This window comes from Motacilla alba, chromosome 2, assembly GCF_015832195.1.
Source record: "Motacilla alba alba isolate MOTALB_02 chromosome 2, Motacilla_alba_V1.0_pri, whole genome shotgun sequence".
NCBI classification, from domain to species: Eukaryota; Metazoa; Chordata; class Aves; order Passeriformes; family Motacillidae; genus Motacilla; species Motacilla alba.
The window spans coordinates 58598598-58625120 of NC_052017.1; the positions used below are offsets into that span (position 1 = coordinate 58598598).

General features: G+C 41.7%; 1 protein-coding gene across 6 annotated transcripts in view; it reads right to left on the bottom strand.

Moving 5' to 3' along the window:
- The window catches only part of NFATC1 (nuclear factor of activated T cells 1), a 111217-nt gene that overhangs the window by 18504 nt on the left and 66190 nt on the right, over window positions 1-26523 (bottom strand). For 2 of the 6 annotated variants that reach the window (XM_038126015.1, XM_038126017.1), the window contains exon 9: window positions 13623-14309. In XM_038126015.1, the coding sequence (XP_037981943.1) occupies window positions 13623-14309 (687 nt within the window). Of the gene's footprint in view, window positions 1-13622; window positions 14310-14333; window positions 24301-26523 lie in introns of those variants that run through there. The other 4 variants (XM_038126022.1, XM_038126026.1, XM_038126033.1 and 1 more) reach the window with 4 other exon arrangements.

Consider the following 26523-nt stretch of genomic DNA (forward strand, 5'->3'; position numbering starts at 1 on the left):
TTCAAGAACTGTTATGGCTGTGCTGCATTACGTATGCTTACAGAGCAGTACATTTATAGTAAACTGGGTAAGGAATTTGGGAGTAGGATTAACAAGCTTTCCTTTCACACTAGACTAGATCAGATCACAGTAGGGGATCAATCTGCAAAAATTCCTAAATTTTGTTCAAGAAAAGCGAAGATAGTGAAGGTCAGAGACAGTCTAAAGAGCAGCATGACAATAATTTACTGACATGAGACTGGAAAGAACATCACATGGAGCACAACTTGGACTTTAGACACTTAGGAAAGAATGGTTCTTTTTATGCCACTAATCATAGCCAAGGATTAAGATATTTTGGAAAAGCCCTATTATTTCTCATTCTGCAAACCCGGATTTCATTACTGGTAAATCATGAAGTTTATGAAGTCCATTCATACAAATTAATTTCCTTTTCTGATTTCCATTGGCATGTGAGACACAGATACATAACAGAAATAAAAGTTTGCAAAGGAAAAAAGAAAGATGCGTAGAAATGTCTGCTAGTACTTAAAAGCAAGGTAATCTCGAGTAAGGATGTAGCTAGAAGAATCGTCCCTGCAGCTATACATTCCATCTTAAATAAATTGGTTTTGGGTCTGAACAGGTAGAAATCAGTGCAGCTGCACTACAATTAGATGGATCTATGCTGAGTTACTCCAGTTGCCTCTATCAAAAATACCCAATGCTAAATTCTCCCATTAATAAGATTTTAATTTTGCAGCAATGTAAAATCTAGATGTCTTTTCCATATTATGAGAAATATTCCCACCTACACATCTCAGCGAAGAATTCTTACAATCATTTTAGTGTCACAAGATGTGGGGTTTTCCCCCTTCAGTGGTGCTTCCTCCAAAAGAAAGTTTTTCATATGAGATGTAAATCTGTCTTCAGACAACTTTCTGAACACAGATATTTTTCCAAAAATAGGCACAGGGAGGTGGTGGCCACATCCCTCAGGGGATCATGCACGACAGAAAGCATGATACAGCCTCATCTGGCGTCACAAGCATCTGCCAGCTCCTCCCTGAAGAAGGCTCTTAACTGACAGCACAGAAATTGCATTGGTTGCTGCAGAAATTTAGATTTTACTATCAGAGAAGCCATAAAAATAGCCCTGAAACATCAGGTATACATCTGGCTGACCTCTGGCTGGCTGACCAAAAGTTTTTAGGGTCACAGCTCACACCATAAGATGTAGACAGCCCTGTCTCTTACCCCCTTCCTCACTAAAATAAATGACATAGGTTTGCTGCAAATTTAAAAAGCAGTTTTTTTCCCTGAATATTCATCTAACAAACAAAGAAAAGGTCCATCCATTTGTAGATTTCTTGGCAGGAAATCTGGCATCTCTATCGAAGTCTGCTCACTTTTCATACTCTCCTCTGTGCTGAGTGCTTGAATCCAAAATATTCCTTATAATAATAAAGCCTACAGTTAGCTAATGGTACTGTTATGCAAGGGCAGGCCTTGGTTCCAGCAAAGTAGTTCATGGCAGCAGAAGGTGCTCTGGTTTAAGATGGTGATGTTCCCCATCCCACAAAATTCAGTGGAAGGGAAGGGATTAGAGAGGAGTTTTCTCTTTTACTTTAGCAGATGATTTTTTTTTCCCAGAAGTATCCAAGTGATTTTGGTGTGGAAGCACTTAAAAATTTGTGATGAGACACCATTCAGTCCAGGTGCTTTTCCGAAGATAATATTAAATATAGCTTTGGAAATTTCAGCAGATGTTCTGATTTTTTCTAGTTAAAATTTTCTTTTGCTACTACTCTGCCTCTATGTAAATAGCTGACTCTAATTGATTCTCTAATATAGTGATTCATAATCTGTTGTGGATCTTCTGTTAATTTACTTGAGAGTCTGTTATTATTTTCCCTGATTTAACACATCCTGTTTTAGAACACCCATCAAAGATGATGGAAAAAAATTTCATGGCACTTGGATGACATCCTAAATGTAACTTGAATGCCATCTTTCGAAAGTTGCAAAGTAAGGGGATTTCCTGTTCTATTCTTCAGTTGTATATCCTGAAAGTGAGCTTTTACAAATCCTCAACTGCCTTGTCAAGGTCTGATCACTTCTACTCCTTCTAGCACTATTTTTTTCTGGGTAGTTTTCAACTGGGGAAAAATAAATGGATCATATATTCTTATTTTTCTCATTTTTTTCTGAATGCCTTGTTATACTCTAAGTCTTAAAACTGATATGAAAATTTCTCACTAAGTTCAAGTGATGGGACTATATTTATTCAAAGACTACTTCCCACCCCCTTCATTTTTACCATATTTCTGAGGGTTTTTTTGGCCTCCCTGTGGGAGCTTTCTCCACCCAGTGGCACCTCTGAAGCCCTTTCCTTGCCCCTTAGAAAACCCGTCTACAGAACATGGAAATAAGCCATTGGGTTATCTGAAGGTCCTGCCCTGGGGCAGCTGCCCACCAAACCTTTCCACTTGCAGGCAATGCAGCCATCTCATTGCAGACCAACACAGACAGAAAGGCTCCTCTACCCTCTCTCCTTGGATCTATGTAAATTTAAGGAGCGCAATACTCATTTCATCATCTTCTCTCATTTTTCTCTATACTTAAATTATTTTGGGGCAAAGTGAGGTATTCTTTAGACACACTTTTCCATGGCAGTCAAATCCTGGGCTCTTACAACTCATTTGTACCATTTCACTTTTAGACAAACTCCTCTCTCTCACACCCACACTCATCCTTTCTCCTCTTCTTCCAGAATTCATCTGTGCTCTTTTTTTTTTTTTTTATGGTGATGTTATATTTAACCCTCCTCTCATTTCTCTTTTTCTCAGGCCTTCTTTCACTCTAATTACGCCATCAGGTAGTTTCATACTCGAAGTCTGAAACTTTAAAATGCTTGCTGACGGTGCTACAGCTTCGTGAGACAGCTGCTATTTTATTTTTCTTACTAAGTTTCCCAAATGGAGTAAATGTATGTACACACATGCACTTGCCTGCACTTGTCACAAAGGACCCCATTCACCCATCCCTTCCAATGTGCTGAATCCTTTGCAGCTCCAGCTTTGACTGGAGGTCTTGGAGTCTTGCAACACAGATCTGCCTCTGCCAGCAAGCTCACACCAATTAAGCTGAGGGCTGCAGCTATCTCTGGAATTGTGAGTTAGCTACTAAAATAGCACCAAGGAGCTGCTTTCACATTAGCATGTCCTTCTGGCAGACCTTTCCTTGACTTCAGCATTGCTGGTTCCTCTTTAAGACTTTAGTTTGCCATTGAAATGGCATGAAATATCAGGGATATCGGATTGCAAAAAGGTAAGTCTCTAACCCCAAAGACCATGGTCACCTTTATCTCTATAACTCTCACTATATGCTGAATAGGGCAGAAATCAGCAGTTCGTCTGGTAATAATGGAGGTTTGCAGGTTCCTACCAACTGCTGACAGCTCATCCAACTATGAGTCTATGGTTTAAATAGATGGTAGTGTGCTTTTCTGGCCTGTAAAGGTCCAGCACAGGTTTCCAGGAACAGTGGGAGACTTCCTGGAAAGTTTTCTGAAGCAGCTATTGCCCCTGGGTTTGTCTACTGATGCAAAAAGCAGAGTCTTCTCTCTGTGGCTGATGGCACTTTCTTCCCTAAAATCAGCTTTGCTTCTTTTTCTTTTGTAATGAGGTCTTTCCTCATCCCAACATACACTCTGTGGGGAAGAAAAAAAACAAGAAAAAAAATGCCTGAGAACTCTTTCAGAGTTACCTAGGAGCTCAGGGTCTGGAATAGAAGAGCCATCTCCATTTCTGGTGGCCCTTCCAGAGAGATCTTGTGCAGTGTCTGGCTGAGGTACAACTTGGCAAAACTTGGACTCATTACAACATTCTGCAAAACTGGAATTTGCATGGCATCAATTCTATAAACTTCAGGAAGCTCTGGCCTTTGACTGCTGGGGCCCACGGTGTGTCGTGCAGTGGTGAGCAGCTGAGTCAGGGAAGTTTCTCAGAGCAAAGAAAACAAAGAGTGCAATTGAAAAAAAAACCAAACCCAGAATCAGTTTCTCTTATTATATGGCAAGCTCATATATAGTCAGGTTAGATTGTGAAGAACATTTGAACTTCCCAGTACCACTGACCCAAAGACATTACTGTAAGAAGAAGATGCCTGGAGAAGTTGTTAATGTCTTGTGCAGATGGTCAGAGGTGAAAGGCCTCAAGCCAATAGCTGAATACAAGTGCAGCCTGGAGCTTGGTGAAACACAGTGAACACAGAGGAAAAAACATGTCAACTAATAGCAAAGAGACTGCCAGTCACTTCAGCTTTTCAAAAGAATAACTGGATAGCAAAAGCTCAGATGCCAGCGCTAGTGACAATTACAGCTCAGAGGTGAGCAGCAGTATGGAGTTGCAATGGCTCAGGAACTGACTGTGCACAATAGAACCTCCAAGGGATGGGCTTCTCCACCTGACCTCATGTTTCTAAAAGGTTTTATTCAACAGGCAGCTGCAAGATTTTCAGAAGTCAGTCATGAGTACAAGAGATCCCTCTCACCAACCACAACTACAAAGATGTAAAAGAATTAGAACACAAGGTCTTGTAGATAATTTCAGACACTTTATCTGTGTATGGATTTGCATATGCAGGATAGAAATAAAGGTCAAAATAAATATTCTTCAGTTAGTTATTTTTGGAGGCTTCTCTTGTGACCCAAAATAGCATTTTTTCTACTTCTTAAGTAATCTGCAGAAGACTTTGCTTATGAGGTGGCACTGAAACACATATTTTCCCTGGAGCACTAGAAAAGGAAGTGACTGTTGCTCCCAGGATATCAAAATGGATTCATAATATCTACAGCAATACCTATTCTGCAACCCCAAAGGTATCACAAGAGTTATGAAATGGAACAGATCTTCAGCCCTAGCTCCCTAACATCACAAGTAATCTAACATCAAAAGTAATCTGGACAGTACAGACATGAAGAATAAAATCTTGTTTTCTGCATTCTCTGCAGCAGTATGGCTGCAGAAGAGTCAAAATTAGGTAGAGAAATCATTTTAGTTGTGCAAAGAAAGGCAAGTGAGGAACATTCTTGTGTTTACATGATGTTTAGATAATGAGCTATAACTATGTAAGAATCAAAGAATTTACTCACTAATTATGGATTTGGATAATGTGTAGCATTGCTTTTTCAGGACTGTTTCAGTGCTCATACTGCAATTTATGTGTTCAGGAACAAAATGGTTTGGGAGTTTTGACATACCTGCAGCACTGTCTCACTCAGATTTCTGCTATTTGTCTTGCAGTAGGTTTCATGGTGGGCAAAATGTAGAAGACCTAAAAGTGAAGCCTGTAAAGGAGATAGAGGGTTGGTCCAGCTCCCTGGTTTATTGCCAAACCCAGCCAGGCTGGCCAGTGAGGAATAGGACTGCAGTTTTCCTACTGTATTTTTTACTCACCGATTGTTCCCAGGTATTTTCAATGCCCAGGCTTTTCAGACTTCCTCAGTGAGAGAGGAGGAGGGGAACATTTTGAGGGTCTGTTTTTTTTCATAAGTTTCCTCCCAGCCTGGTGATAAGCCTGTTGTGGAAGCCTGTGCCCCCTTTGGTTGCAATCAGCATCAGCTCCTCAGAGAGGAGGAAAGACCCGGAGCCAGGTTATCAAGCAGCCTGCTCTCTGCAGCGATGGTCAAGCCACTATCAGGCCCCTGACCCAGCCTCCAGCTGTCCGGCAGACACAGATGAAACAATGAGTGGTGCCGTGCAGAAATCTGCTTGGAAAAACTCCCTCTCTGCCTGTCTATCAGGGACCAGGCTTCCATGAATGCAACTATTATGTGTGCTTTAACTACCAGCCACGCGCTTGGTCCTGTTCCCAACGAACCCAAAGGGAACAGTGTTATTGACTTAAGTGGGAGCAGAGGCAGGCCCTCCACAGCTTGGGGATCCAGCAGCCTGCCAGTGCCTCTCCAAGAGCACTGTACGTGAAGTCAGGGAGGCTGCTCCCTCTGACATGGATGTGTTTGCTGGGCTGAGCCGCCAGCCCAGCTCCACGGAGGCGCTGAGGGGGCCTGCACCGTATTCTGCTCCCTCGAGAAAAGGGGCTTGCTACCACAACTTCCCCACAAATGTTTTGACAGAAGGGGCTCAGGACACGAGAGCACAGAGGCCAAGGCACGAGGCCACACCTGAGCAGCTAATATTGCTCAGCTCAGCAGAAAGGATTCAAACAAACAACATATTCCTAAAATAATTTGCATCGGAACAAAGCTTTCTCACGAAGCTTGTGCTTCTGCAAGCCATGTATTTTCCTTGGCACTTCTCCAGGCTTAAAAGCAGATGTAAATGTTACCAAGGCTCAGATACAGCTACTTCTCTCTCGACTGCCAGGGAAAGCTTACAGAAAGTAACCAACAAAACTTTTACCATTTGAAATGGCAATGCCAACAGTCATTGATAAAGAAATGGAAGAATGAATCGGGCATAGGAGTGAGAAATGACTTCTTCCAAGCTGCTCTCAGCTGGAAAGAGGGGGAGCAACACAGCTGCAGACAAACACTTAATAACTCCAAGCGTTAACGTGAAGGTGCATTTGCAGATGCACATCAGCCAAAGGCTGCTTTTTCAACACTGCTTTCTGCAGCTTTCCTGCCCCTTGGTCAGCCTCCGGCTCCCTCCACCAGTGTCTGGCATCACCGAATGGGGCTGGAGCCACTAAAGACTTCTCTGAAGGCACTTTCTCGAAAGCCTGAGGCTCAAGGACCTCCCTGGAAACGTAAGTCCTGGAAGTGAAAGAAAGTAAAGTTCCCTACTATATTTCACACCATACCACAGCTAAGAGGTAGGCAGGTCTGCTCTGTGGATAACTGCACACCTGGGGCTGCAGAAAACCAGGAAAGACACCTAGTCTGGTCATCTGTGCTTCTGGGGGCTTTCTTCTGGCAGGCCTCCTGGGAGACCCAATTCATCAAACTTGTTAGAAACAGCAAAATGCATTCCCGTGGGTGTGTGGTTTCGTGTAACAGGATCCCCCTCCAACCCAGACGTGCAAGTCCAACGAAGGTCTTACTCGAACGCATTACTTCAGCCCTCCCTTACTCATCGCCTACAACCCAAGCCCCAAATGTTAACGACTCAGCATGTTTTATCACAGTAGCATGTACACTTTCAATCATCATTAGAGACGAGGAGGGTCTAGGCACAGGCACCATGCCAGGTTAAGTAAAACTTTCCATGAGGAAAGCTATTTGTTTTCTCCCAGAGCTGTGAGGCTTGGCCAAGAGGGAGGAAGGGAAAAGCTCGCCCAAGCCAAAGGTGTAGACAGTGTTACTGGACTTTTACAGACTACCTGCATGTTGTTCTAATGACATTTGGGCTACTTGAAATCACTGGGTGAACTCAGGAGTTTTCAAAGGCATAATTGTGGCAGAAGCAGACTAAACTTAACGCCTTAAGAGCCAATCGCTTTAATCATGAAGCTGAGATGTATGAAAAAGGATACATTTCAGCAAAAGAATAATTCTGTCTGCTATGGTTCCTGTTCAAATAAACTATATCACCAAACCACGTGCATTTCCAGAATATAGAGGAGTAAAAAAAGAACATATGGTTTAGACGCAAAAAACTTTCATATATACTGTATAGGAGATATATGGACTTGTCAGACATCTAACGGTTCAACACTGTAAGCAATTCATGGGAATGACATTAGCAATAGCTCATATTACATCCAGGAGTTACAGCTTTTACTGCAAAAGTTATATTTAAAAGAGCCATGTTCAAAATGAAATGGCTGGCAGGACTGCAGCTTTCAGTAACACTTTACCTGTGGTTTTGCCACTTTTACATACTTATTGGGGGCTTAATACTCCCAATTTACCTTTTCAGAGTAAAATACAAGTCGCAATGAGTGCATTCATTGGCATGGTGCTATAAAACTCACAGCTGTGCAAAGACAATCACAAGAACAAAAGCCTTCTTGTTTTAAAAAAGATGTGGTTCTGATACTTTCTGCTAGCCACATATCCAAACATCAGATACCTTTGTTTATGGCTTGTGTATTTTCATCTTACTATGCAAAGATTTATAGATCTGATCAAGATAGAGACCTTTATGAAAGAACTCATGTGGAGAGGAGGAGGCTGAATTAATATACAAAACTTCAGAAAGGAGATCTGTCTTTCAGATGCTGTTATTTCAGTTCTGGCTCCTACACAGGACTCAGGACATTCTGGAAAAATTTTTTTCAACAGCATGTGGAACCCTAGCCTCATGGCCAGCAATGAGAGAGTGCTTCTCATTTCAACAAGGCTGCCACTGCATCTCAAAAGTTGAGATTGGAAGCCAGACCCTCATTATTCAAGCCCTGAGTAATCAAGTACCTTGATTAAAGAATCCTCTAGGATGCTGCTTTACTTTCAATTACGAACTGCTTTTGTAAAGTTTTGTGCACTAATATAACAAATGGGATTACAGAATGTACAATACCCCTTGAAATCTGCTGAGAATATAAGTAATACATTTTTTCCTGCTGGTACCAATGTGTTTCCCCCTTTCTTTTTCAAAATAGCTTCATTTTCATCTGCAATGAAAACTACATTCTTTGATGTTTCTAAAAGCAGAAAATAATTTCACAAATGAGTGTCGTTCTGCTGCAGGTAAAACATCTAATAGCTCATGGGAATGCCAGTTACAACCTGAAAAATATTTCTTGGCATCATCCATCCCAGTGAAATGAAAGACTTGGAGCTCAGTTCTGTGTTTCACACAGGCTACACTAGGTCCAGGAAAGGGAAATGGGGATGAGGAAGGTGATTTCAAGTCACCTATAGCATCTCCGGTTGTGAGCCTGGCCAGTTCCCAGCTGCCTGGACATCCGGAAAGCTGTGTGAATTTCCACTCTCCTGCCTCTGGCTTCAGTTTCTTCTACCACTAAGAAAAGCAGTTAAAATTCTGAAAAATTGCCTGAGCTGCCCTAGTCAACACAAAAGAAGGAGGATTAGTTCAGGAGCAGACTAGCATAGCTTTTGACCCAAGTACTAGTTAGATAACTGCAGAGACAAGCACATTCGAAATATAAAGATCTCAAAGATATAAATTAGGTAAATTTTCACATCAGGTTCAAGGGACCAGGAAGAATTCTCATCACTTGTAGCTTCCCCAAACTATCAATCTCTTTGGACAATACTAATTCCACTTCATGTCTCAAAGGGCTGTATAGCAGACACATCAATACCTAAATATCATGTATTTTCTTAAAAGAAATTACAGCATGGACTTGTACTAAAGAGGTCCTTCAAGCCTGTCTGCCTAATGACTTTCCATGAGCTCCAGCACCCAGCACCCCACACTCCTCCCAGGTTAGATCTGAAAGGCAAACATCACTTAACCTTCACTGCCCAGGGCAGGAGTGGCACAAGCACATGGAGACACTATCAGTCCCAGCATCACCTACTAGGGTGCCCCAGTGTCCTGCAGGTATCTAAAAGAGCTCCTGGTGCAGAGGACAGGATACACTTCCTCTCCCCCTGCAAAGGACCATGGACTCTCACAGAGGACCAAAATCAGGCATAAATGTCACAATTTCAACTGCTTTGAATCAAATTTTCCTGAAAGCAGCAAAGATAGTCAGCCATAATCTTTGCTAAGAGGCTGAACTCAAAATGATTTGAAACGGGTGCTGGTATCCAAGCCAGATACCTTTCAGTATCAAGAGCACAGCCATAATATATCAGGTATCACTTTGCAGTGTGAGTTTTAAATATGTTCTATATGTGGAATCACATATTCACATGCTGAAATGGACAGCACATTTAATGAGTAGCCCAGGTGGCTACTGTAGATTTTGATTTAAAATAAGATTGCCAAGACCAGAACTTACTTGCCAAAATGGAATTCTCTTCGTGTGCTTTCTTTATATTACTTCAGCTACCCACCTTTTACCAAAGCAGAAAAATGTCATATAAAGGATCTCTATTTATATAAATTAATTGACTGGTTTTTTCCATCCATACTTTGCAGTGTAAATGGTCTATATTTGGACATATTCCAGAACTAAAGGAATGACTATTACTTTGAACCCATAAGCTGAAACCAAATGATTTCTGCTTATACTGCTCCAAAACTGCTCTATGTATATTAGATACATAAATCAAACCTTCCCAAAGTGGTAAACAAGCAAACAAAATTTTATCAGTTATAATCTGGGAAAATCAATTGGATATTTTATTTTTCTGGCAGTCCCCTAAGTATGTTAGATGTCAATACCTCACATTTCTTAAATACTTTTAGATAAAAGTGGAGGTAATAAATAGCTACAAGATCCTGTGAAGATATACTTGTTAAAAGGAGTGATGCTTTGAGAATTTAATTTTTAATGTCATTAAAATATTTCATTAATCAGGGATGAGGAAAAGAGTTGTTATACTTGGAGCAGCAGGCAAGGGAAGCATTCAAGTACACCTGACCTGTCTCTGGCTTTCACATTGTTCACAAGTGCTACAGATATTCCATCCACTCCTCCAACAAGAAAAACACTTAGAAGTGGATATACTAGTAATTAAAAATGGTGATACCATCAAAAAGCTGCTATTTAGAAAAAAAAAAAAAAGTCAGGTACATGGAGAAACGAGTTGCTCCTATTTGGTACGAGCCACTTGACAAAACTCACGGTCCCTTGTTTCACTGTTATGGTCAGAGGTGTGAATGAAACAGTACCAGGCACAAAGGTGCTGCTGCATCCATGCTTTGCCTTTTCCCTGCTGATCTCAGTGAGCAGCACCCCCTGGGACACCAGAAGCAATCACTGGTGGTTTCCAGGCAGTCATCAGAGTGGCCAAACTGCCCTTTGAGACGGTGCGACGGAGTGCAGACGTCACCCTTCCAGAACTGACAGGTGAAGGGGATTTTTAACCAAAACAGGATGAGTGTTTAGATAGTTGCTGGGGAGGATAAGATCACATCAGAAGTGGCTTCAACTCACACTAGCTCTGCCTATTGGTGGGCTTCTGCCACCCAGAGTGACCTGGCAGCACCCCTCGACCCACAGCACCAGGCTTCTTGCCCTGCTCTCAAGGGCTGGATCCAGGTAGTGGACATGGTTCCATGAGCTGACCCAACTGTGTGGATTTTGCTATTCTGGGCAGGCTAATTTTCCATTAGCCTGCTCTACTGCTCCATAATCAATTGATATGACTTGAAGGAAGCAGCAAGAACATGTGACAGAGCAAGACAGATTGAGGCCACCCTTTCCGTAGGAACCTGCAGTTCCATCAGATTAAATGTAATGTGAAACCAATGTCTGCAGTGGTGGTGAAAACACTGCCTTCCTGACATGCATATAGCATATACCTAAACAGGCTTCCAGCCTGACTCACAGCTTCATGCTCCTGTGCTGCGTGTCTGAGGCATGCCAGAGCTCTGCATGGTTTGAACAGGGGGTCTTGGCCAGCACAAATCCAACAAGAAACACTTCCTGCCTTTAGCCCCTTGTTCAAGTACTGAGACAAATATAAAGAGGGTAGTAGTCCACATCAGATATACATAGAGTGGATGACCTCTTCTTCCGGCAGTGAGATAAGGTTTAGACAGGAAAAAGCAGCTCATGTGGGTTGAGCTCCATCACTGTGATCCCTGAGAGAAACCTAAATATCATTTTAGCCATTTCTGATTGACTCCCTTAGAGGGAACTGATGGTACTTCATTCATTGAACTACAAAGGCTTGGGCTTCTTCCTATTATATACTGTTACCAGGACTGTTACACCTTTCTTGGTCTGTAGTTGTTGTGGTTAGCCACAGAAGGATTTTGAAAGCCTGCTGGATGCCAAAGGGAAGTATATCTGGATTTGGCTAGCTGAAGAGATCTTGAAGTCAACCTCAGGTATCAGTGCAGATGTACATGGTAGCTTCTACAATTAATTCTGATCATCTGTTAGAGGACTGGTGTGCATGTGTGTCCAGAGGGGAGTGATGCAACAGAGATGAGGTTAAAGGCAAAACCATTTACACTTTGTCAGAGAGAAAAAGTGTGGCTGAAAATACTAAAACTCCTCTCTCAGACCACATGGTAACAAAGTTCCTCTGTTCCTCCATGAGAAACCTAAAACAGACGTGGCTGAGGAGCTTCATTCACCCTTCATCCCTGAGACATATTCCCATGTCTCCAGTAGAGACTAGCAAAAGGCAGCTTTCATGGTTCTGTCTGAGAAGAGGTTGCTGGATTTTTGAGAGGTAAGGCAGGAAGGCTGCCCCTTTCTTGCACTTTTCTAAAAAGACAGCTATACACTAGGTTTAGATTTATCTAAATTCTCCTCCTTACATAGATAAATTATGTTTCTTCTCAACTCCAAAATTCTGGCAAGGCATGGTTTTTTTTTTTTGTTTGTGTACATTTCTCATTTAGCTTTCTGAAATCATGCTCCTTGCAGCATAGGTAAGTGGTAAAAATGCACACTGTATGAAGAAAACCTTGTCAAAATGACATGTTGAGCAAAACTAGTGACCTTATCTCCTAATTCGGAAAAGTTCCCTGGATCTCTCTATCATGTAATCAGTAACAACTTCTGTGAAGAAAAATAATTTTCCTAGAGTTGAAAAGCAAAGAGCTGCTACTTAGGCTCCAGAACATTAATTGTGAATCCTAATTCAGTGAGTAGCAGGCTGTTTAAAATAGAATGACAAAATGTCCTTTTTTAAAAAAAACAAAACAGTCCAATGAATTGTCCTTAAATTCTCCCTAAAGGACAATAACATTCAGATGTTCCTTGGCACCAATTAATTTCAATGCAGCCATTTAAGTGGCTTTTCTTCTTCAACAAGCATGGTATGTTATATAAAGTTATGTGACTATTGGAAGGGAATTCCCATCCTACATTAAGGTAAGGGTCCAGAATACTACTGGGATACTTAGCAGCAAATGCTGAATTGCAGTTCAGTAAGGTCACATAACCAAATTCCATATTATCCCTTTTATTACATTCAACTAATAAATATTTGGGAACTAGGGTCTTACAGGTTTGTCACAGCATTTCAACTTTTCAGTGCTGCATGTAAAATATATGTACATATAGAATCTTACAAAACCAGAGAAGGAAAAAAAAAAAAAGAAAATAAAAAGCAGCAGCAAGGCCACAATAAAAATGGGAAAAAAGGTAGTCTTAAACATCAGATGCCAACACACTGAAAAGTGACGCTGAAAGATACGCCTCCATTTTTAATTTGAACCTTCTCAACTGTATAAGTAGAGCAGTTTAACATTCAGTTTCAGTGAACAGATTTGCACATCAGACATTTCACTGCATTATGAATGGGACAATGTTAAACATGTTTTCACTGCAGCTCCACAGGTCACTGGCATGGGCATAAGCCAAGAACATACAGTTAAGATTATTACAACATAGCTGTCGGTCATGCAGGTAGAGCTCTATGCTAACAACATTTAAGGCTTAGATAATGTGGTTTCATTACTGCAAATGAAATGAAAGGGCTCTTTCCTGTATAATGACAATCCAAGCAAAGTCCACACCTTTCCACCAGGCTATTAATGGAACTTTTTTCCACCAGGATTCAAAAGAAGGGGGGGGCTTAAGGGAGCTCACTGATAGAGCAACAGTGTGAACACAAACCTGTGCCATGGAAGACTTACCATCATCCAGGTACATCTGGTCCAATTCCTCAGGTTCTCGCTTGATCGTTACAGGAATAGGGGCCAAATTATGATTACTTTCCTCATGCAACTCTGGCAATGACAGTGGTTGGGTTGTTGGAGACTCATTTCTGTGAACCTTCGGCAGTTGCTGCTGCTGTTGACCCATTATGGATGAGTGAGTTGGACTGCAGGACTGCAAATAGGTTGGCTCTTGGGTAACAGATGGAACTGGAGAAGAGGGACTGTTGGGATAGAGTGTTTGTTGATAACCAAGGGGACAGCTACTGCTCAGATGTTGACTCACCTGCGGCTGCAGCATGACGTGAGATGATTGCTCAGGGGGGCTTGGGTGCACAACTATAGACCTTGGCACTTCCTGTATGGTGGGGACACCTCCAGTGGGCTGCTGAAGTCCGAGGTGACTGTGGCCCGGGTTGGGGATGCACTTGTAAGGAGAGGATGAAAGGTCGTGCAGCTTGGGGCTTGCATTGGGAGAAGGTGACATCACAGCGTTTCTCTGCTGACAGGAGGCAAAGCCAGCCACGAGGCACGAACCAGGATCAGGGGGCATCATGATCTGCTGACTGTAGTACGGTTTAGAGAGAGGGCTTAAGCCTTGGTTCATTGGTCCACAGGTTTGAGCAGGCTCATAGTCATCTGTGGGTTCTGTTTTTATAATTGGAACTGTTAAAAGAAAAAAGGTTTTAAATAAACATGAGTTGCGTATTGGTATGATCAAGTTGGCTTGTGGCTAGGATACCCTTTGCAAAACAAACAACGTCGTGAATAAGACTCTGTGTGTCTTTTGCCTAGTTCTCCCACCCTATAAAAAAAAATGAATGAGTCATCAGCACAAGAAAGTCACAGCTGGTTCTAATATTGAAAAGGACTATTTTCTTTGGACTCTCCTCCAGCACTAATGTGCTATAAAAATCTATTTGCAAATAGCTGTGCTTCAGTGGAAGCTTTGGACCCAAGGGCTCCATGGATTTGTAGTAATCAAGGCAAGAATTTTAACTTGGATAGACTACTGCATTTCTACAGCTACCGATGGCCTATTTGATAAATGTCTGTACACGTAGTAAACTGGAGCATAATAAGGTAGAGATGGGGCTTTTAGAGTTCAATGAAAATAAAGTTGCAAAGATACATGACACAGTGCTATGTACAAGAAGTTTTCAGTTATGAGGGTATTTTTGAAAGAGTAGGATCTCATTTGCTTGGTTTTTTACATAATTGCATTTAATTTTTGCTAATGGCAGCTCCTAACAAATGTTGGTCAGTCTCTGGCTATCAAGAAAAACTGATTCCTGTTTCAGACCTCTGCTTGCTCTACCCACTGTCCCAAACAATGCCCTAATTGAGCTGTCACATCTTTAAAAACTACCAGAATGTGGATAGAAATTATTGTCAGTGAGCATCAATTCAGTGGTGACAAATGCAGAGCTGCTTTCTCCAATCAAAGAAAGATCCTTTGTCAACTCAAGGTGTCTTTTCAACATTGGCTTTCTCTCTCAAATCAAAGAGAGGCATCTTTGAAGCTTCTCCTACAACAGATGCAGTGCACAGGCAAAACGGACCCATTTCTCTGTCAGGAAAATTACAAATAATAGAGCCAAGCTAGACCGTGGATGTATTTCTTTCTAGTCAGATGCACCTCTAATGCATACAACAATCAAGTATGGATGCATAGTGGCATTTATCTTCTTTCTAAAAAATTTCTGGTGACACTAGAGAATATTTTTTGTAATATTCTAATAAACAACCCATTGTGGCACGAAGCTAATAATGAAACTCTTTCCACAATTCAGCTCATATACATGTGTGTTGCACAAGTGTCTCTGATTGTATTTTTATTTGCATGTGTTTTACAAAACACTTACACATTTTCTAGCCATTTATTATGTTTGTGTATGAGTCTTTTTGAGCCCCTTAAAATGCACGTGTCCATCTGTACATATAAAACCTCTTTTAACATCCACAGATTTTGTTGTTGGTGAATGCACTTCACTACCCTTGTTTTACAGTCCCCAGGCCCCTTGTTAACTTTGTTCCTTTTATGTTCTTTTACATGTAGACGCTTGCAACACTTGTTCCAAGATTTCTAGCACCCCAGTAAAAACAGGTCTATATATGTAACAGATGCACAGGTGCTGCTCAAGACAAATAGGCTAGGTGTGATGGACTGTCATTTGATTTCTCATAATCTTATTTTCACCAGTTTGGGTGCTGCACACTGGCTAGCAGGGCTACTAATGCACTTGGTTGGAGAGAAACAGATTCCACGTTCAGTGACAGCTTGACAAAACCACTATCACACCCTTTAGGAAAATGCAAGACCGAAGAAACGCACCTAGATAAACACAGCAACTCAGATATTGTAAGAAAATACCTTTAACAAGTTCCTGAGCTAGCAAATATTCTCACATGTTTTATATTAGGTTCACTGTGCTAGCACTAACCACAGCACAGCTGGAAATATGATGGTTGTTGAACACTGAATTTTCCCAATATATCACTGTTATAGAAACACCTGTGCTAAATAATTCCACGCTCAACCACTGGCAATACAACTCCAATAAACCCTGGAGTTGTCTGACTTGTTATAACCCAGGGAAGGATTATAGCCCTGGTGGCAGGCAGGCTGGAGGCTTTACAGAAGACAGGTTCCTGATCTCAGGCTGGTTTTTCATTGTAGCTCTTCTGCAGCACACCATTGCACTTTATTGCCACTTCAGTCTGAGTTTTTTCTTTAAAAAAGCAGTGCCATGGGGTCCATTTGGAGGTCTGGTTAGTGGTCATGAATATTGCGAATTTTTTTTGTGTGTTGCTACACTGAAATACACATACTGCAACCAATGGAGGAGTCCTGCTCTGCACAAGGTGAAGGACTGATGGGTGGCAGGGACTGTATTCCACACCTGCTAGTCCAAAAACTCACTTGGAGATGGTGACAGCAGCCAAAGACATTTCTGGTGCCTACAAATTCAGAGGGAAAACAGAGACTGGTCAGGGTTAGTTAGGGTAATTTTGCTTTGAACTAATACTTATGGGCATCAGTCATTTCATGTGCCGGGAAACAAATTGTCTTTAAACAGACAAATAGTACCTGCACTTATGCTTAGAGCTGCCTGAACTTGTTCAACTGAACTGTCTTCATTACCTTTTTTAACATGTTTTTTTAATACAGTAAAGGAAGTCAGTCCTTGCTCAGTTTCATATATTTTGTTTGTATGCGAATCTTATCACTAGAATAAGTATCACACCAGGAGACAGAAAAAGTATTCCTGCTGAAATGGTGAAGGGATTTGTATCTGACTTTTCTGTGTTTTGCCAGCTGCATAGCCATTAACCCTGTGCAGAGTGGGTACGAGCATCATACAGACTGGGATGGCAGCCACTCAACCCCCTTAAACAGCAAACATCTTCATCAGGTACCAGTTTGGAGAAAGAAGGTCTGTAAGATTTTTATTTTTTCCCAAGAAGAAATCATTACTAATGATCCAGATGATCTGGAATCAGACATGTAAAGCTGAGCATGTCAGAAGAAACGGAAGACATTAATTTTCCTCTTCCGGCCAGATCTCAACTTTAGTATTTTATATGATTAACTGTAGTACTTGACTTGTGGAGGACACAATACCCTAAACTGCTACATTACATCAGTTAAAGGCTTGTTTATGCTACTCTGTCCCATTACTTGCTTCTCTCCAGCCTATGTATCTTCAACAAACAGAGTAACAAAGGCCAAAAATCTTTGCCAATGTTTGTATTTGCAAACTCAACTCAAACTGCCTGTGGGACTGATCTGGTCATTCTGAAAACACCAATAATAATAAATATTAATAAAGTAATAATAATAAATATTAACAAAGTATCAATTCTGACTGTGTCAGAAGTTGGTGTAAACCACCTTACATTTATTCTTTGAAAGGGCAACTGTTTTCTTCCACTTTTCAATGGACTTTAGAGAGCCCGAAGTAAGAGCTATGGGTATTCCAAGGCACACCTCCCAAACCATTGCAGGAACAGCCTGTTTCTGTATTCACTGGCTACTCACCATCACAGTGTCTATGGTGTTACTCAAACACTGTAATGAGGCTACAAGGAACTAACACATCCTCACCCTTTCACTGACTTCTGGGAGACTGAGATGCTCAGCTGGGGTGGGCAACTGCACCTGATTTAGAACTTGATACAAACCTTAGTACCCACCTTCACTGTCTTCTCCTAGATAAGAAAATCATAGAATACCCTGACTTGGAAGGGACACTCAAGGATCAAGTCCAAATCAGGGCTCTGCACAGGAGAACCCTAGGCAGTTCACAGGGGAACCCTCCGCATAAGACAACACAGTGGACAGCACTGTTCACAGGCCGGCTTGTGTTACCACTTATCTACTGACTCATGCCTGATGAACTGCCAGTCTTTACAAAACCAACATGGAAAAAGGGGTTTTGAGCCCTTTTATACATCCCCATGGAGGCATGGTAAGCTAGCTGTCATAACACGCACCCACCTCCATCGTCACTGACTTCCACAAGTGAATATTTCACAGAGGGAGATGCAACGTGATAGAGGCAGCACCACTAATTTTCTCGGGATTAATATTTAACAGTGAACAGTATTAGTCTAACTTCTAGCTCAAATACTTCAACTCTTGAACGACTTGGTAACACCCTGCCAGCTGAAAGAGACACAGCAGGCCTGAGCTGGCAATTAACTGCAAAGACCTACAGCTGTTCAGAACCTGTGAGCACTTTCAGCAGAAACAGTCACTTCTTAAATCCAGCAGAGCCATACCAAACAGCAACAATCGTTCTGTCTCAGAACTGCTCTGTGGTGCTGAGGTAGCACCCAGTCTTGCAGACTCTCAGCTGGCTAAAACGAAAAACTGCAACTGAATTTGTGATACACTGAGATTCACCTATAATAAACTGCAGCAATGAAGCCAGAATTTGTGAAATTGTAAACACAAAAGATGATACTCGGAAGCCACATTATTCATTTAAGGGTGCTGAAGGATCTGGCCCTTGCCCTAAAAAGGTAAAAAAAGAATGCAAGTTTGGTACAGTGAAATTTTTAATGCCTGTTACTTCACAATGCATTAGGTCAGCTGACAGACGGTTTTAAACAGTCCTTGATTTTGAATATTAAAATATGACAGAAGTCACTGTTCTAAATTAGTCTGATAAGCAAATTAATTTCAAATTAGTTTTCAGTGGTTTGGTGATGCCTTCTTAGACTCCGGACTCATGTCGTTATGTCATCTAATTTAATGTGAAGTTCTGAGAACCACGCATTGGCAGCAGCCCTAGCTATAAATCAAAGCTTCTTACTCAGAGAGATCAGGCTTATGACATCATACCAAGGCACTGGTGGAAGACAATGGTCCTTCTGTGTGTGTCTGAATCTGGGAGAAATATTTCAGCCAATTCTGCAAGCCCACATTTAAATGAAAGGCCTTTCTAGCAGGTAAAAAGTTAATATATCAAGCCTAGAAGAAAAATAATAAATCATGCCCATTCAGTAAAGCAAGTCAGAAAGTGCTCAGATATAAACGATATATATTTTTTGACAATTCTAACAAGTGTGTGTTTGCTTTTGCACTTCAGCAATCCAGATGGGTTTTTAAACTTTTTTTTTATTTTTTGGGGGGGAGGAATGTTATTAAAATATATGAACTGAAAAAATAAAATCTTATCAATTAAACAGATGTTTATCCTGATTAACATTTAACTATCAAATTCCTATTTCCATGTAGTATTATCAGTGTAGACATTTATGGCACTAAAATATATTTATTTTACCCTTAAGTTTGATTGAACTTATCCAGCAAAATAGCTTCTTTTCATGGTGCAGACTATGATGTAGTTCCCTGGCACCTGCACACAGATTTTAGTTAAGAGTATGAAAATCAAAACACTACCTTTTTCATCATGTGCACACACACGTTTCTTCAACTTCTGGACTAAATGTCTGGCAATCCGTAAGAATTTGGGATGGGACTTTTAAAGAGAGCTGAGGAGTTAGCTATCTAAATCTCCATTACTGAGTTGAGCTCTGAAAGGCCGTTTGTGCCTTTGAAATCCTTCTTTGTCAGTCAGTTTTGATACTGGCAGCCCACCTTCAGAAGACACTGCACTGGTGACCCCAGTTCCTGTCACTGCTTTGCTGCTGGTTGACCAGAGACTAATTAGGGATGATCCCCAATTAGGGATGTGGACACATCTCCATGTGCAGTGTAGCCACTCTGGATTTATGCAAAGACAAAATCCTGGCTGCTGCTGCAGCACTGGCTGGATCCAGCATACTTGAGGCCTCACCCCTTGTTCTGACTGTGGAGCAGCCGGTGTTGGGGAGAGGCAAGGGGCTGGCTGCCCTCACAAAACATAATTCCTGCTTCAGTAACACCCGTGCAGCATGGCTGAGCAACACTTTCTGAAATGCCCCGCCAACATATGTGCAGCAGTGGCAACCTCAGCAACAAGGAATGAGCACTCAGTCACAGGGATCTTGTGAGACAGTCAACTTACAGGGACCTGTGCAGATGCTGTCTGTGAACTTGGTGTTTTCCCCAGGCACCTACTAAGCCAAAACACTTTTAAAGGTCGAGCTGCTATCAAGCCTTTGCTTTTAGTTACTAAATCCAGCACATGGTGACTCAGACACAAAGGAAGCCTCCTACCATCAAGACACTGCAGGGAGCACAATAGTGTGTGTAACTTTTATCTGCACAGGTATCTGAACTCGCCCTCTCTTACTTGTACACTACGACTGGTGCTACTCATCAGGAGGGCTAACTCTAAAACATGTCTGCCTGCCTGCCAGCCGTTTTTGGGTTTTGTGTATAGATTTTTACAGGTTCAGATGAATATGTACAGTTTTATACAAGAATAGCTCGGGGAGATGGAAACCTTGTGCATACACCTCACCACATAATCTCGGACAGTGACATTATCTGATTTGGAAGTGCTTTCCAGCTAACTCATTTGCTAAATGCTTTTCAACAGCTGTTAAACAATTAGGTTATTCTACATATATTTATGAGACAGAAAATTATATACGGTAGCTTGTAGCATGCCCTGCTAAATCAGGTGGGGAGAAGTAGAAGGTAGGTGGAGGACATTTTGGGTTGTGCTAGTACAGAAGACCATGCATTAGCTTTCTTTCGAAAGAAAGAGATAAAAATTCTTAAAAGGCACAATTTTTCACCCTAACACTTTGTTCAGTCCTACAGTGTTGAATAGGAAAATCAAGTCCTCGGATATGCCCACTTGGGCTGCTCTACTGCTGCTTCAACAGCGTGGTCCAGCACCTGGCTCCACTGCTGCCTTAACAGGACGTTTAACAGTGCACAACACCCAGTCTGCACCAGCCAAGGCTTTTTATGTCATCTCTGTCAGATGTTAAAATCCACTGGGCTGAGGTCTTTTTTGATGATACTACACATCATTACACCACCAGTGCTGACTTTATCCCTGCATGCATGTGAAACCACTGGAAAGCAAGGCAAGGAACCCTCAAAATGCTCATGCAGATGAGTTCAATGACCAAAACTACAGGCTGGATTTTTTTTCATCTGAAGGGGAATATATGAAAATTGAGGTACTGACAAAAGATAATTTTAAGCACTGGAAGGTAACTGTTAGGGGTGATCATTGCTGATGGTCAGACACAGCCAGGGGCTTCTATAGAGCACATGTCCACCCCTGCCTTTCTCAGGGCAATCACACAGGTGATGCTTTTTCCTGGCCTTCCAGATGAAGATGGAGCACCACAGAGAGGCAGTGTTCTTCATACGCCTCCCCACACAGATCAAGACAGACTCTGTGTGCAGGTCAGATGCAGCTGGCTAGGCTCTGTCTGACTGCTGAAAATGGACGTCACCTGGATGAAGTGTGAGCAATGTACGAAGCGTGGGCAGCTCCAGTGGGAACCCAGCACCTGAGGGTGTAATGCTGGTGAGTGCAACACAAGCCTCCTCTGCTCCTCCACAGACCTCCCATAGCTCCTGGATGGGAGTGAAGGGGGTGATACACTGAGTGATGATGAACTTTGTGATTGTCATAAATGACAACAGGACTCTGACAAAACCTCACCTGCGTTTAGTCACTCTGCTAAATGTCAAAAGTAACAATCAGCCACCGAGTAGCCAAAACGAAATAAACTGTGTCAGTGTATAGTGTAAAAATGAGTTACTGTGATTCCTATTTTTACCTAAAATAAAAGTCCTCTGGGGCCAACCTTTCCCCTCATCCCTTCTGTTGCCCTGTCCTGCCATGTGCTGGCTTTGCAGCAGTCCAGGTGCTCCTGGGGATGAAAACCCCTCCAGCAGGTCCGAGGCTCCAGGTCGACTCAGCCACGCTCCGTCTCCTTGTGGAGGCACTGCTGAGGTCGTATTGCACCAGCCACCGGTTACGGTCCCTGCACAACCCACGCCCTGCATTGGCCCTGCTCCCCCAGCGGCCCCCAAGTCACCATCGTTTGCATGAAGGACTAGGCTAATAATTTTGATGACCTCAAGCAGGAAACTTCAACAAATACCGAGAGGTGAGAGGTGTCAGGAGATGATCAGCACAAGCCACAAGCTGTGTCACATTAGAGTGGCAACACTTTGCATCGCATCCTCATTTCTGCTAAGGGGGCTGATGTCATCTTTTAACTTAGGGACTGAGGTGTGGGTGGAAGGGCTGAGGTGAAACAGAGGCCTGGGTGCTCAATGCAGCCATGAGAAAAGTGTTGTTGCACTCATCTGTATGGTGGGCAGGGGATAATTTTAGAGCAGAGGCGGTAAGTCAGGAGAATGCTGACAACAATATGCCGTGGGCAGCACACACCCTTTTCAGATGTACACCAAGTGGTGGTCCTGCAAGGAGTGGGGAGTTGGACTTAATGATCCTTATGGGTCCCTTCCAACTTGAGATATCCTACAATTCTATTCTACAATGTTAAGAGCTTCACTTCTCTGCCACTGGGCTGTAAATCACACTACTGAGACACATCTAGTCACCACAGGCAGGCTCTCAGCACAGCTACACACCCACAGATTCAAAGGACTTCTATCCCCACCAAGTCACTGTGGCCAGGTTTTCAGAGGAGCTCAACATCTTGAAGACTTGTGCAGATGACTGCAGGGAGGCAAAGCAACTGCAGAAAAGCTGTATCTGTGAGTGAAGGCTGTGCAGTTGGAAATCTGACCCTGTGGGTAGCGAAACGCATCTCAAAGTTACCCAGAAGATCAACACCATTTTAATAAATACCAGAAGCAATTAAATGATCTTTTAATAACGCTTTGACAATTAAGAAGCCTGACAGAAACAGAAACTGGAAATACTTAATCATCAACTCTTTGCAAAAGCATATTTTTCATTCCAGTAGAAGAAACACATCAACTTTCCTTTTTTCCTTTTTTCCTTTTTATTAAATATTTCCTGGAAAAACTAGCCTGTCTTTGGTTAGTCAAATATCACTACTTGTCTAAATAAAATTCAAAGAAAAACTTTCCTGTGTTCAACATTCTTGCTATCAATAATTGTTGGATAACAGAAAACATACAGAGCACTCGCTCCTATCTGCAAAAATAAGTTCTTGACCACATTTCCTCTATTTTTTGTACCTACTTAAAAGAAATCTAAACAGACAGAAATCTAATCCTTATCATTCATTGTTTAAATTCTTCTGAGCAGGAGAACTCCTTCAGCTTTCTCAGATGAAAACACAGGATTTGGAATCACAGCCTGTGTTCTTCTTCAGACTCCCCGGGTTAGTTTAACCCTGAAATGTGGTTTTCCAAAATGTTCTGCTGCACATAACAGGAGCTGCAGAGCCGCCTGCATGGAGCCACAGCAGTGGAGCCACTTAAAAAGCTGAACATCCAAGAGTCTGCTCATTGTGCTCTGCTCAGACTCTTGACGGCAGTGTCTGGTCCAGAGCCTTTCTCCTCGAATTTTGACGGGATGTGGCAATGCAAAATATATCAGTACTTACCATATGAGCTGCAGGAATTCACCTGTGCCAGAATGGTATGGAAACTACTTATATTTCTGTGCCAGGCATGTCTGTGGAGGAGTCTCAAGAGCCTACAAGCCTGTAGGCTCCAGGACAAAGCTGATATGCAACTGCTCAGTGATTCGTATCATAGAAGTAGCACTAAAAAATGACATTACAGTCATTTCTGTACAATATATGCTAATACAGGATTGAGGAGTTGCTCAAATTTAGCGGAACAGTAAATAAATATTTTCAATTAAAAATGGATTATGAGTACTTAGGTTTACAGTTTATCCCAAGCCAAAGACTTAAGCAAGCCCGTTTTCAAGACCTTTTCGTGAAGCATCTACTTTCTGTTTTGCTTTGTTATTTAAACTTTTCATTTACAGAGCAGTAAGATTTTCATTTTTACAGAAGTTTTTTTATTTCTGAAGCAGAAACTCATCTTCACCAAGTAAGTTCCTGCTCTGCCAAACACTTGAGCTAACAGAGGGAAGGTACAATCCTGCCACATCTCTGCAGCATGGGAGAAGCCCTGTGGTGGTGAAATAACACTGCTGGAGATGGCAGCTTGTGCTGGCTGCATGTCACAGAGCTGTACTCCATGGAGATGCTATAGGACCATCCATGGGAGGTGGGATGAGTGAGGTCACGTGTCCCTGGATCCACTGGCTGTTTTCCCCTAGGGAATGAGGAGAAATAGGAGCTACAGGAAAATCCCCCTTCTGCCCCATAGTGGGGGTGGGTGCTGCACAGCGAGCCCATGGCTCTCCCACTGGTGTGCGTGTGCCCACACCCACCCCAGGAGCACAGCCAGGGGGTTCACATAATATTCAGGCTTTGGTCCACATTTGGTATTTTGCTTTGGCACAGTCCAGTTGAGTGCTAAAATATATATCTGATGTGCATCATGAAGCTTTTAAAATCTCCCTCACACAGAAATACCTGTAAAACTACAGTAGGCACTGAAATGCAGCATTTGATTAGTCCTAAAGCACAGAAGAAGAAGCAGTTTACAGGATACCATCTCATTTGTGTAAAACCACATCTTACACTTCATGGTCACTCTGACATTCACTTGTCAAAACCCTACACCTTCTCTGTTTGTGGGATTTGTTTAAACAACAGACAAAGTGTTACCTGGGCCAAAATCATGCTTATCTCATCTACACTTTTTTACACTGATCGCCCAGTGGTTCTTGACTGAGGTAATTTTTTCTGCATGAGCTAAACTTCGGTTTTTCACAATGCCTTGAAGCAGTAAAAGAATGTTGTGACTGAAATCAAATGAAGCCTAAAATGACTCCTAGAAATACAGCAGCATAAATGACTGATTCAATCACTGTATGTGGTTTCTAAATACACAGCAGAGGTGATTGTATCTATCTTTGAAAGGCATGATGGAAAAAAATACCAGCCACAGAAGGGCAAAACCTTACAGCTGTAACACAGGCATTACAACACAAGCATAATAAAAACATACTGTACTATTAATTCTGATGGTTGCAGAAGCACTTTCACTTTTAACACTGTTATGGGAGAGGCTGCAAAGAACGCAACATGTTTTTCAATTACCTACATGCACATATACTTATGTATTAGGAGAATGTGAATGGAGAACCAAATAGGAATGGAAAGAATATTTACTAGGAATACCTACTTTCCTTTACCCTACCCTGGTGTTACATTTTTTCTTTCAGGTTTCCTTACACTGAAATGAAAAGATTTCACTTGAATTTAAATTGGTACAGCAGACTAAACAAGATTCCTAATGTTTTCAACAATTACCATAATTAAAGATGTCTTTGCAGAATAAAGCCTAGGCTGGTTCCCTGTTGTCACTAAGTCTGCTGTCACTAGTACGTATTCCCATCTCTTCGCATCAAATGTTCCAAACATAGAACAGTGATAGCATAAACCAACTCTGCAGGAGTGCACACAATTCCCAGGGTTTAGAATACAATGGTAAAAAAAGGCCTATATAAAGGCTGGGGGAAGATGCTGCTTAATAAACAGTAGCTAAGAAGAGTTCTGAATCTGAAATATTTATGAGGGTAACTTGGGTGACAAGGCAATACCTGATTGCCTCTAGAACTGATTTTTGTGGCTGAAAAATGTTGTGGAAGAGAATAACAACTCTTTTTCTTTCCAGTTTAAGAGATGAACAGTCTTTAAATGTACAGACATCCCCACTGGGAATGAAGTTTGCATAAGTAGGCTGATTCAGTGAAGCATAGCTACACAGAACATATGCAATAAGCACTCCGTTGCCATGTCAGGCTTCCTGTACTCTTATTTTTAATTTAAGTCCCAATAAAAGTGCACACATGCTAACTGGGTGAAATTCCAAATGTGTACTTTATGGGATTTCACCTACAAAAAGTTAGCATGTCTCTTAAAGTCATGTGACATGACTTGAATATTGCTTTGTTGGTATTTCCCACAGAAGGATTATTTTCGCTTGGAAAGTCTACAAAACAGCATAGCTTAATAATTTTTTCTAATTCTTCTTGCTTCCCAAACAACAACAACAAAACGACCACCCGTCTTTTCCTACTTTCCCCCAAAGAGTGTTCTTGGTAAAAAAAGCCATTTCAAATAATAATTTAAAAAAAAAATCTAAATTTACTAGCCATTAAAATCTTCATGGAAGCCTGCTTGGAATTCAGCTATCATGAGTGACTTTATTGTCACTTCACAGCTACCAATATAAGCTCAAAAAAAAAAAATTGTTACACATTTCTGGACATTTCCCATCCATGAAGCATTTTACATGGAGTACTCTGATCTCTACCTACGTTGTCCATCTCAATTTTCACCCTGTGCAAGACAGCAAGGTGCGAGATGACTGCAAGGGGAATCCACACACCACCTCCAGCTCAGAGCCCAGAATGCTTAAAATATT